This window comes from Delphinapterus leucas, chromosome 6 (genome assembly GCF_059928025.1).
Source record: "Delphinapterus leucas isolate spDelLeu-1000000601 "Yukka" chromosome 6, BTC_Dleu_Yukka2, whole genome shotgun sequence".
Taxonomy (NCBI): domain Eukaryota; kingdom Metazoa; phylum Chordata; class Mammalia; order Artiodactyla; family Monodontidae; genus Delphinapterus; species Delphinapterus leucas.
The window spans coordinates 93,274,998-93,287,787 of record NC_143134.1 but is presented as its reverse complement, the minus strand read 5'-3'; the positions used below and the strand labels follow the sequence as shown (position 1 = coordinate 93,287,787).

Here is a 12,790-nt window from a genome sequence, read left to right as displayed (position 1 = left end):
TACTTTCCACCAAGCATCTGTCACCATTATACCACCATCTTAATAACTAAGCCTATTAAAAAATTTAAGAATACTTGCTATTTTTTTTATCAAGTCTCCACTCATTTTAGGTGTCTCCCTAACACTATTCTTGTAGGTACATAATTTTTCATTAATGTGCCTTTTGTTTAAACTTTGGGGAAAAATAATAGTAATAGTTACAACAGTAACAGCAGCAACTAACATTTGTACAGTTACTATGAGCCAGGCTCCATTTAGGCACTTAACATGTATAACTTTTTAAATCTTCATGACTACCCTGTAAGATGGGTAAGGTACCAATGGGGAGGGGGATGCAAGGAGGGGAACACTAAGGAAGCCCTGAGTTGTTGGCCCCCATCCTCACCCAGATAAGAGGCAGCAATCTGTTATGAAAAATAAAACCTAGAGAGGAAAGAAAGGGAAATAACACCTATGGACTAATTCTATGGAGAATTAGTAAGTGACGAACACTTTATTCCTTTTCATTCCTATTAACTCACTGAGAGACTGTTTGGTGGAATAAGTACATGAATCTGAGTATTAGAAAACTTGGTTCAAATCCTGTCAAGTGCCTACCTCTTAATTTGAACCTTGCCCTTGCCTAATTCCAATCTATTTGCCTGAGAAACCATTTAAATTCCTGCCACTATTCTGTTTCAATACTAGACCATCAGATTATAAAGCCTTCTTGGGTCCCTAATATTCTGAGCCCACTAATCTTATGGTAAGACAGAAAATAACACAATTTTTCCACATCATTTCTTCAGTGATTCATATCCTCTCTCTTCCAAGTCATGACTTTTAATTGGAAAAAGAGATTGAAATATCTTTACCTCCAAATTCTGAAATTTTCAGTTCATGACTTCCAAGTCTTAGAGATGTTATCCAGATTTCTTCTTTTGCTTCATTCATTCCTATGTTAATATACAAAAGTGAGGACTGAGCAAAGGTTTGATACGTCTTAGAAAACTTTTTAACATTTCAGTACGTATCCCTGAAAACAGCAGAACACGCGTGCCATGACCGTCTCACTCACCATCAGGGAGTCACTAACGGGTGCAGCTTCTTTTCCCCTTCTCTTCACTGTACTTAGTGTTATCAGATACGCTCAGCAGCAGATGATAGGCCCCTGCCCTGCAAGAAGCTTACATTCTAGTTATGGAGATCACACTAGCACAAATGAAAGAATTTTATACCTGTGAAGTTGTAAGACATTGCAGAATTAGCCCCAAGTGAAAATGGAAGCCACTGAATTGCAGTTGTCAAGAAATATTCATAGAGAGATGGAAAACTGGACCATGAAGGTCTTGGACACTAAAAGGCAAAAGTAAATTTCATGACTATTTTCTCAGTGGGTTTTCAATAAATATTTATGGAATGAATAACAGGATAGGAAGAAAGCAGGCATTCAATGTCAAGCAGGGGATCTTACAGCAGAGGCAAGAAAGCACAAATCATTTCTTACATGTGGGAAAGAAAAGCAAATATGCCAAATATACCAAGAGTCCAGGCAAATGTGAGGTTTATTACTAACTTCCCTGGCAACGAAGGCAAAAGGAAGAACTCAGAGGCTTATAACAGACTTATTTGACACAAAGCAATACATTAATCCCTTTAAACAAAGAATTATTACATACAAAAATATATACATATTAAATATACACATACACGTATGAAAACTACCATAGCCTGTATTTTCATCTAACCAGCTTCATCACTCCCATTCCTTTGTTTTCTCTAAGCACACTAAAACATGAATATTCGTTCATGTTTTGAACCCTTTGTACGAGCAATTCCTCTAGCACTTGAAAGCTCACAAACCTGGTCTTCAGTCAGGCAGATTCTTCTTTATAGAGTACTGTTCAAATACCACCTGTTCCACAAAGCCTTCCCGTCTTTTCCAGGCAGAAAGAGTCACTCCATTCTCTGTGTCCTCATATTACTTTGCTCTTCTTTTAGGGTACTTACCATGTTTTACTGTGATTTACTTGCTTTGAGTATCTGAATTCATTAGCCTGAATGGTTTACATGGGTAGATCCTACAGGTCTAATATTTTTCTGCGTATGGCACTGACACTCAACATACAACAGGCATTCAGTTAAACGTTTGTTGAATGAATTTATTGCATGTTTCCTCATATAAGCACCACTCAGCAACATAAAAAGCGAATTCAGTAAGCTTTACATAATTTGTAGAAATTCTCACCATAGGGCCTTTTTTTTGTGCTGAACCTTGCTAACACCAAGGGTTTTAACAATAAAATGGAAAACATCTTTAGGGGGTTAAAGAAACCTTGGTAAACATATTTTTTAGTGATTAACCTTAATAAAAGACAATCTCAAGTACTTGAGGAATGTATGGATAACATGTATGTATGTACTCGAGTAATTTCCTCAAATATTTATTAGTCAAGTTTCTCACAGGAGCTGGACAATGGTCCATTCAAGCCTGGAGTATCTATGCTGCTAAATTAAAATCTTCATGCTTTGGCTATCCAATGTACAGGTGACAAGACTGACATTGTTTTGGAGGTTAAGAAATTGAATATAATTTCCTCTGAGGGGACAAGATTTCTTCTCCTTAGGAAACAACTTCTAGACTTGTTCAAGAGCTTAAACAAAACTCAGTTGACTAGTTTTGTAAAATGTAGTATTACAGAAATTGCTTTAGTCTGGAAAAAAACGTAAACATAGTTTATTATTTGTACCTTCACCATAGAAAAAGCTTAAAATCATTCTTATGGAATGTCTGATTTTCAGTGGCATTGTCAGATGGTTGAGTAGTGAATATGAAGAGGCCAGTGAATATGCCAGTATACGGAAGGCTGAACTTTATCAGGTATTCAACAGGATCTGCTGAAAATATTTCAGCAGAAAAATGAAAGACAGTTCTTGTGGCAATGATGTGAGGAATGGCCTAAAGTTGGGGAAGATGAGGTAGGGGATGTGAGGTAAAAAAGTCTTTTACTAGAGTGATGGTTATGAATATATTTAAGAAATGAACGCAACTAATATTCAAACAATTAACAAGACCCAGTAAGAGGCTAGATATAAAGAATGGAGAATCCCTGGCTAGAATGGGAGAAAGGAGCCACGCTTGAGTAAAAGTGACAAAGCCAAAACTCTGATCTCCTGATTCCCCATCCAATTCTCTTTCCACTATAGCTGTTGACTGATTTGGAATGTTAAAGCTGGTCTGAAAGACCACAGGCTTCAGCGGGCAACCTGATATGGTGTAACAAACTCAGTTAAATTACTTTGTGGATTTTTTTTTCTTAGACCATGGCTATAATTCTAGCTTTTGTGCTAACTAGCTTTAATCTTGGGCAAATCATTTGCCTTTGACACCTTTTACATTTCTATATGAATTTATTTCTTTTGTTAATATTGCACAGACGTTTTTCTTGTCTCTCACAATAAATAATTCCTTTGAGGGCAGTAATATGGACTATATGTGGATCTTTTACCATTGATTGTTTACAATACCCAAGAAGTGTCTCTGTAAAATGGTGTCAAATTAATGAATATAAATAGTTGAGAACATCTTGTTAGAAACAACATGAAATGTTAATAAAAACACAAACAGAACCTGAACTGTTCACATTAATTTAGGCTAGGGGGAAGCCTCCCTACTTTTTATTAGGCCTCTGACTACTTAAAAAGAGTTTCTAGCACTCATAAGTACCTGATAGCCACCGCCATGTTATACTTTATTATGAGAAGAAAATGTCCCATTTCACAGGAGAACCATTTCCCCATGCTTTTCTTCATCCCTCCTCCCAAAGATTTCATGTGGCAGCAACGAAGGGCAAGGGGGACCCTGAAAATGACTTCTCTGTTTTTAAGTTAACACAAAGAATGGCTTGGTTTGGCTTCTGTGACTTTCACTGGAGAAAAATGTTGTACATTTCATGTACAGCTTCTTATGATTGATAGAGAACGCCAGTATTCAGTCCTTACTCCTGTGCAAACGACTTTAGGGCACTTACGGGCAGGCAGGCAGCCCACAGAGGAAGGTTTTTGGATTCACAGAACTCTCCCTATACAGCACTCGGCTTCAGTATAACCTGAAAGTTCTTGCTCCAGGAACTCTGGCCAGCACACCCCTTTTCTGGGGCTTCTTAGGTTATTGGCTCCAGCTTAGGTGGGTAGGAGAGCTAAATCAGCAGAAGGAAAGCAAAACTGAGGAAGGAAGAGAGAAGAGGTCATAAGGACAAGGGAGCATAGTCTGTGACTGATAAACACTGAGATGGCTTTTTTTATGTGATTTGTAAAATGTCTTTAGAGGCAATTCCAAAAGAAGAGTTTCAAAAATATTCTAAGTAATACTAGCATCACTACAGTAAGTGCATGGCCTCCCAAGGGTACCGTTTTAAAGGATAATCACTTGATTCTATGAGTTATGATTGTTTTAAAAAATATTAAAGTTTATGGGGCTTCCCCGGTGGCACAGTGGTTGAGAGTCCGCCTGCCAATGCAGGGGACATGGGTTCGTGCCCCGGTCCGGGAAGATCCCACATGCCGCGGAGCGGCTGGGCCCGTGAGCCATGGCCGCTGAGCCTGCGCGTCTGGAGCCTGTGCTCCGCAATGGGAGAGGCCACAACGGTGAGAGGCCCACGTACCGCAAAAAAAAAAAAAAAAAAAAATATTAAAGTTTATTTTAAAATTCAATATAAAAAGCACTGCTTAAGTGATGGCTATGACTCACAAATATAAGGAAATCTGTAGGATGGGATGGAAACACTATTAATTTTATAGTCTAAGGACCAAATTCAGCACTACGTACTTCTGCGTTGGCCACCATTAAAAACTTCGAGGCTGCTGGCCATTTGGTGAGGAAACAGAAGATTTTAAGAAAAGTGCAAATGAATGGCATGTGTAATTTCAAAGCAAGCCTGCCTTACAGAATATATGGGTGTTTGGGTGAAGCAGAGTGAATAGCCCGTCTCAATTTTAATATACAGAAGCAACAAGTATGAGAGTAACAGAAGTTTTTGTAGCTCAACAGACCTAGTTTACATCCTGGCTTCACCCTTTTGTAGTTGAATAACCCTCTGCAAATTATTTAGCTTCTCTGAGGCCCAGTTTCCTTACCTGTAAAATGCCTAGTGAAGTGCCTGGCAAACAGAAAATACTCCATAAATATCAGTTCCTCTATAAGGGTTTTTTTTTTTTTTTTTTTTTCAAACTAAGGGTCAAAAAACCCTTTGGTAGATTATGAAATCAATTTAGTAGGTTACAACTAGAATATTTAAAAAACTGAAACAATAAAAAACATCAGAGTACACTATACATAATGGCAAGTATTGTTCCATAATGCACATGCTGAGTTTTGATATAAATGCAGTTTTTACTGTGGATTACAACCAAAAAGTTTCAAAGTCTCTGCTCTACAGAGAAATTCTCAGATTATTATATTAAAAAGGCTTTAGGAATGCTGCCTTTATCCAAATGAGACCCTGTAAATTTTAAGAACTTAAAGTGTTCCTTATCTTCTGACTTGTTGCAATAAAAATAAGACATGAATCATAGAGAAGATAAATTTAATCTGATACTGTAGGGCATTAAATTCTATTTTAAGATTGGTTTCTGTGTTATATTGACTAATTTATACTTCTAAACACTTTATAGTTTATAGGTATATCATTTACAGTTGTTTAAGCACATCTAGAATTTCTACAAAAAGTTGGCTATTAGGTTCTATTATGGGGAAATTAGATACAATTTCTAAATAATTTTAAATTATAAAACTTTTTAAAAGGATTGTAACTTGCCTAAGCATGAAGACTGTTAGAGTAATATTCAAATCCTGATGAGTAGTAAAAATCAAAGGCCTATATGAGCATATACCACAGTGATGTCCCACACTGGCTCAGTAAAAAGGAGAGCTCCCAAAACAAACTGTGAGGGTCAATAACAGGCCTCTTTTCTCCTTCACGTCTTGAGGTAAAACCAGCCTGACAGTATAATGAGTCCCTACTGCTGTTAAGATGGTGAGCTAGTCAACTTTAGGTTGGCAGAATAAGAATTTTAGGTTGGCTGAAGGGTAGAATATTAGAAATTACAGAATTCAACAATACAGCTGAATCTTGATATAACTGTATCTTAAATTTATAATTTTAGCTGACCAGGCCAGATTGGCTATTATTAGAACCCATGGGACTGAAGTTTAGGAATTTTGTTTTAAATTAGCACCCTGGGCAATTCCGATCCTCATTCTGGTTTGAACGCCCTGTGTTAAAGGGACAGCAAGGATCAGAAAATATAGAAAGAAGGAGTCCAAAAGTATTTATCCCAACCTTACAGGTTGGGATAAAGATCACATATCAAATACTGGATCAGAATCTGACACTTACTCAAAGTACTTGCCTTCTTGGTATTATATTTAAGATATGAGTCAGCAGGTAGCAATACTTGATGTTTTCCAGTTATTTAAGAACAATGAGAAATGGTGGGTTGCCTCATTGGAATTCACTGGTGAGAAGCAAAAAGTATGAAAGAGAAAGGTCTCTTTAGATTAGATACAGAAGTAAAAGGTAGCAATCAATAAAAGTTATTAAGAGTAAACTCAGCAAGAGAGAAGTGATAAACCATTCAACTACTCGATGAATCCATTTGGCTCCTGAGCAGAGAGTTCACATCTTCTGTGGTGTAGGTGCCCTTTCCTCTGTCCTCAGAAAATAAAGAATAAGGCAAAAGGTGGTTCCTTCCTATTTCAAATCAGTTGAGGGTACAGGATGAGGCTGCCTATATAATCTTAAGTTCTTTTTTCCTAAATTTAAAACTTTTCTGCTATTTGAGATAGACAGTGGGTTGGGCTGAGCCATGCTTGCTGTCAATGTCAAGTGTTGAGATTAGCACCACAAATCATCCACCAGGACTGAGTTTTGGCATCAGGCTTTGTCCATCATCAACCTTGAATGTGAGAAAAGGCGAGCATGAATGCCATTCTTGGGAAGAAACAGCAGCTGTGCAAAGTGAAGGAATCACAGGAGATAGCAAAGCCTGGGGAAAAGGATGGTAGCAACAGAAGTGAGGTAGAAAGCTAGTTCTTAGCTCCTCCAAGTGCCAGCTTAAGAGACTTAGGGTCAAACACTCCCTGCACGGCAAGTACATGAGCCCCCTGAAATTGTAGGATGCCCCAAGAAATGATCTGGTGTTCCCCCCGTGCTTATTTTTTTAGCTCAAAGTCTAACAGCGGTGGAAGTATTTGGAAATCGACACCTCCTCTTTCTCTCACTTTCTCTTTTACCTAGAGGTTACAGTAGAGGATGAACAAAGATGGCAGCCAATACCAAAAAAAAAAACAACAAAAAACAACAACAAAAAAACCCAAACATTTGTTATAAAGCAGAAACTGACACATCATTGTAAAGCAATTATACTCTAATAAAGATGTTAAAAAAAAAAACCAAAACAGATTATGAGAGAAGTCTGCATTACACATGGGTAGAATTCACCCCATAAGTCAAAGAGCTTTTCAAAATTACAAGGGAGGGAAGGCAGAGGGGACTAGATATTTGAGGTGTTAAGAGACAGGCTGACAGAGCAAGCTTAGTGACTGGCTTTGTAAGTCTACCACTTGAGACTCTGTGTTCTTTATTTACAGAGAGGCAGAAAAAAGAGTTCAGAGCAGAAGCCAGGGTCATAAATTAAGATATATGAAAGAGAAGTTGGGCCTCTCTTTCCACTTTCTTACACTATTTGTTTCCTTCACTTGAAAATATTGTTAGACCAAATTGCAATAGGGCTCACCAAACGGACTCCGTTATGCAGTTTACTCATGCACCTTGCTAGGTCCTGATTTCCCTATTTGGTACGAAAAGCTGCTGAACTTCTATTCTTTTCTCGGCTAAAATGCCTAAAAAAACTATATTTAGGAGATAAAGAAGCATATTTACAATATACTTAGCCTTGGAGTCTCCAAGTCAGGGTTATGGAAGAAACTGTTCTGAAAACTATCCTTCCATAACCCAACATGTTCACACATCACAAATCCTTATCAAAGTTATGGTTGGGTTTTCACATTTCCAGGTAAAAAATCTGCTCCCTGGCAGTCCTTAAACTTTACCTGACAAACACTGTACAACCTCAGTCCAGGCTCCTCAATCTCTAACATCCCCATTAACACCCCAGTAAACAACAAAATATATCCACTTATCACAGTTCAATCCCACTTGAGCATCTGTAGCCACTATTTTGATATAATCATGTTCCAAAAGCTGACTGAGTGTCCAACAGCAGCAAAGGATAGACATGTTGGCGCCAGTAATACTGAAGTTTGGTTTTTAACTGCATTTTTTGTCAGTTTGGCTGGGAAGATTTGGACAGCTGGAAGTGAGCTTCTCCATCATTTTCTGTTTCTTTCTTTGTAACAATTTTCCACCTGTGAAGCCCAACACCCCACCACCAAGTGCAGCTGCAATTCCTGCCACTTTGAAGCCTGCAAGGAGGCCAATCGGACCCCCCACCACTCCTCCGATGAGTGCACCTGCCACAGGCAGAGCTGCCAGCTTGTATTTTGCAGCCTGTAAAAAAAAAAAAAAAAAAAAAAAATTCAATTTAGAAATTGAGTTGAGAATATCTCCCTGTGGTGATGTGCATTTTCCTCTCATTACTCCTGGCAATGCCTCTTTAACTCGTGGTACATAATTAACCTTAGAGATCATTCTGGGGTCAGGGGAGGGGAGAAAATATTCCACAGGTACTACAATTGATCCAGATCTCAGAACTTAAGAGAAATGAGCTACAAAGAGTAGACTGCTATAAATTGATTTTACTTGCAAAACAATCAATCCACTAACTATCTAGCTGGCTTATTTAAACAGTTTCAGCAGCCACAGATACTCCCAAAGCTTTTAAATTGCAGAGATTATTTCGTGTGAATACCTGGGGTTAAAAGCAACATTCTATGGGAAACAAATGGACCCACTCCATGTGTGCTGTCATGTCCTTACAATTTTGCCCCTATTGGATTCTGGGAACCCTCTCTATGCCTCTCCCTGAACTCCTGCAAATATCCCCTTGTAACACCAAATGCCTTAAAGTAGGGCTTCAGTTTATTCTCTTTGAAAAAATTTCTCTCCCAACAGAATGAATCTTAGAGCAGAATATTACAAGAGCCATTGATTTCTCACACTACCTATGTGTCATTTCTTCCTTATTTTCTTAATTGCTGGTTCCCTCAACATTAAAGAGAGCAAATCAATTGGGTTAATACTAGGGATTCCTGAGAGCCAGAGTACCATTGATTTGTCAGCAGGAGCAGAATCTTACCTTCCCCAAGTTTTTGGTTCCCTCTTCAACGTTCACAGCAGCACTGTTGACATGGTCTTCAACGCTGTCAATCTTCTCCTGCTGAGACTAGATGCAAAGGAATTATGAGTGAGCGTCCCTGCTGGGCAGCAGCAGTCAGCCAATACACACTATTTTAATTCCTGTAATCAGAGCCCTGGGTACTACAGCCTTGCAGTCTTAATAGCATCTGATAAACGATGTCGAAAGTAAAATTCACTCATGAAAAAAGGAGGGTAACTTAATTATTAGATGAGGGTGGCACCTTTATAGGAAAAAGCATCTCACACTAAAATTCAATCAAACATACAAACATATTATTCTCCAAATGAATCTACTTTCCAGGAGGAAAAATATCTAAATAAGCATTTACGTGTCATGTTGGGTTTTACAGAAAAAAACAAAAACAAAATCAAACCAAAAAGCCTTTTCTAACTTACCTTCTTTGAAGATTCAGTTTAAAACAGGCAAACTTCCCTAGGAGTTAAATGCCCTTGATCCAATAAACACAAATTATTATATTTTAGGAATAAGAATATAATATGGCTTGATCTGCCATGAAATTGTTCCACCTGTGATATGCACTAGGGAGTAGTAAATGAATTTACTGTCCCATGTTTTATTTTTGGCCCATGTTTTACACCTGTACACTTTAGTACATTTTAAAATCGTGACAAGTTAAAATGTTTCAGATCCAACATATTAATAAAGCATTCTACATAAAAAGGCAACACCTGTGCTGACACAACAGAAACTCATGGAATCTCTGGGTAGAAGGAATGTTTAGGTCATTGAGTGCAATTTTCCCCTCAGCTGTGTGAAGCCTCACTACACTTCTGACAAGTGGCTACTGAATCTCTGCTCAAACACCTCCAGTGACAGGAACTCACTACTTGACACAGGAACACACTTTTATTTATTTTTTATTTATTAAAAAATTTTTAAAATTTTATTTATTTATTTTTGGCTGTTTTGGGTCTTTGCTGCTGTGCGCGGGCTTTCTCCAGTTGCGGTGACGGGGGGCTACTCTTCGTTGCGGTGCAAGGGCTTCTCATCGCAGTGGCTTTTCTTGTTGTGGAGCATGGGCTCTAGGCACACGGGCTTCAGTAGTTGTGGCACACGGGCTCAGTAGTTGTGGCTCACGGGCTCTAGAGCACAGGCTCAGTAGCTGTGGTGCACGGGCTTAGTTGCTCCGTGGCACGTGGGATCTTCCTGGACCAGGGCTCGAACCTGTGTCCCCTGCATTGGCAGGTGGATTCTTAACCACTGTGCCACAGGGAAGTCCCACACTCCCATTTTTAAATCAACTTATTCATACGGAATTTACATATGATAACACGCGGCCAATTTTTAGGGCATATACTTTGATTAGTTCTGACAAATGTATAAACCCACGTAACCACGATCACATCAACATATACACTATTTAGTTTTTGTTTTTTTTAATTCACAGAAAAAAGAAGAGAATCCCTCTTTGATCCCAGTTAAATTTCAACTTCTACAATGACTGTGAAATAATTCAACTTTAATCCTGAAGTATTTGATTGCCCTTATGTAACTGACCTCTTCATTTATACTGAAGCAATTATAACTAACACACTGTTCTAATTCCAATCATTTCATTTGAGAACATGAAACCCAAACAACACATCTAATTTTTCTCCACAGTTGCTTCCTACCAGTATCAATGACATTCTTTCCCTTCTCATATCCTTTTCACTACTGGAGCTTTACATGGTATCCCTTCATTCCCGTATTCTCCACTACTATCTTGACATCTCTAACACAATCCCTAAAAAAGTTCTTTATCAGTTTTCCTTCCAACATCTCTGTCAGAGCAAATACAACAGTGGTTCTCATGCATGAGTGTGCACCAGAATCACCTGGAGGACTTCTCAAAACACAGGTTGCTGGGCCCCATCCCCAGAGTTTGATTTAGCAGGCTTGGGATAAGGCCTGAGAATTTGCATTTCTAATGAGTTCCCAGGTGACGCTGATGGTGCAACTCCATGATTCTCATACTTTAAAAACCACTAGTATCTATACACCATAGGATTAAGGGCACAATCTTTGGTCAGGTGTCCTGTGTTCAAATCCCAGCACTATCACTGTGCACCCTTGGACAAATTACTCAAGCTCTCTAGGTGTCAGTATTCTCATCTGCCAACTGAGGATAATGATCCTTACACCTCACACAGCTGAACTGAGGATAAAATGAGACAGTGTCTGTAGAGTATGAGGGTAAAAATTTGAAAAGTCATTGTCTTCCCAAGAAAGCTTAACTCCCATCTTTTCTATCAAAAAATATATCAAACTTTTTCCTGTGATGCTTGAAAATTTCTGGGGCACTACAACATTGAATCTCTCCTAGCATTCACTCATTCATTCATTCAATTTGTATTTTCCTCAGACAATAAAACTTCTTTTATGTTGGCTTTCTTTTTCCAACCCACAGAGGCATCGAGTGCCAGTGCTTGTAACATTCAGCTTGTCTTGATTTCTGTCGTTATTTCTATTTGGGACACCCCCAACATTTTCAGTTCTTGCTGGAAAGTTTATGCTAGCAGATCAATCACAGGTATAAAATATCAACCATCATATCTTGACTAGTTGAGGAGTAGAGGGAAAAGGCAACATGTCTCCTTTCTCTCAGCCCCAAAATAATTCTGCCACGATGGTACAGGCTGCCAGGATTATTGCCATTTCTATACTCCAAGAGTGATTTCAAGACCTCAGGAGAAAAAATATTTTTAATGATTTTTTCTAAAAAGGTTGGATACTGAAGCTCTATGACCTTTTTTCAATAAAGTGAAATTTTAAAAAGTTTTTAATATTTTTTTCCAAGGGCATGGAGTCAAGATGGCAGCACGGGAGGACGCAGAGTTCGCATCTTCCCACAACTAGGGCACCACCTGCCGGACGCTGGTGGGGGACCTTGAAGCCCAAGGAGATGGGAGGAGGAACCCCCAAGTGACTGGGTAGGATGTGGGGGGGGAGTGAGGGGGCAGGAGAAGTGGAGGCTGGACAGGACCGGTGCCCATGAGGGGTGGCTGGGTGAGGGGAGGGGTTCCCATGCCTGGAGGAACCCTCAGGGGCTCGGAAGACCAGGGGAGGCGCGGTGGGCGTTTCCCCTGCTCACTTGGGCCCCGGGAAGCCTGCTGGGCTCCTGAGCCTGGTCCTCTGCCCTCTGGTGCCCCCTCCGGCCGCATGGGTGCTAGGGGTGTGGGAGGGATGGAGTGGGGAGAAGAGGAGGAGAGGTGGACAGTGGACAGGGAACCCTCTGGGACCAGAGGATCAGGGGAAGTGCTGCAGGTATTTCCCCTGCCCACTCGGCCCTGGGAAGCCTGTTGAACTTCCACATCTGGTTCCCTGCCTTCTGGGGCCACCCTCTGGCCACATGGGTCCTAGGGGCATAGGAGTGGGGGGGAAGAAGAGAGGCTAACAGGGAGGGAAGCTCTGGGATCGGAGGATGGGG

At 39.7% G+C, this 12,790-nt stretch overlaps 1 protein-coding gene across 5 annotated transcripts in view; it reads right to left on the bottom strand.

The window, feature by feature from the left end:
• Nucleotides 1-2,120: 2,120 nt before the first annotated feature.
• Nucleotides 2,121-12,790, bottom strand: part of STX17 (syntaxin 17) — a 95,959-nt gene continuing 85,289 nt past the window's right edge. For all 5 annotated transcript variants that reach the window (XM_089913465.1, XM_022600226.3, XM_022600228.3 and 2 more), the window contains 2 exons: nucleotides 9,298-9,384; nucleotides 2,121-8,549 (listed from right to left, as the gene is read on the bottom strand). In XM_089913465.1, coding sequence (XP_089769591.1) covers nucleotides 8,310-8,549; nucleotides 9,298-9,384 — 327 coding nt within the window. In that variant the 3' untranslated portion in view covers nucleotides 2,121-8,309. The remainder of the gene's footprint in view (nucleotides 8,550-9,297; nucleotides 9,385-12,790) is intronic.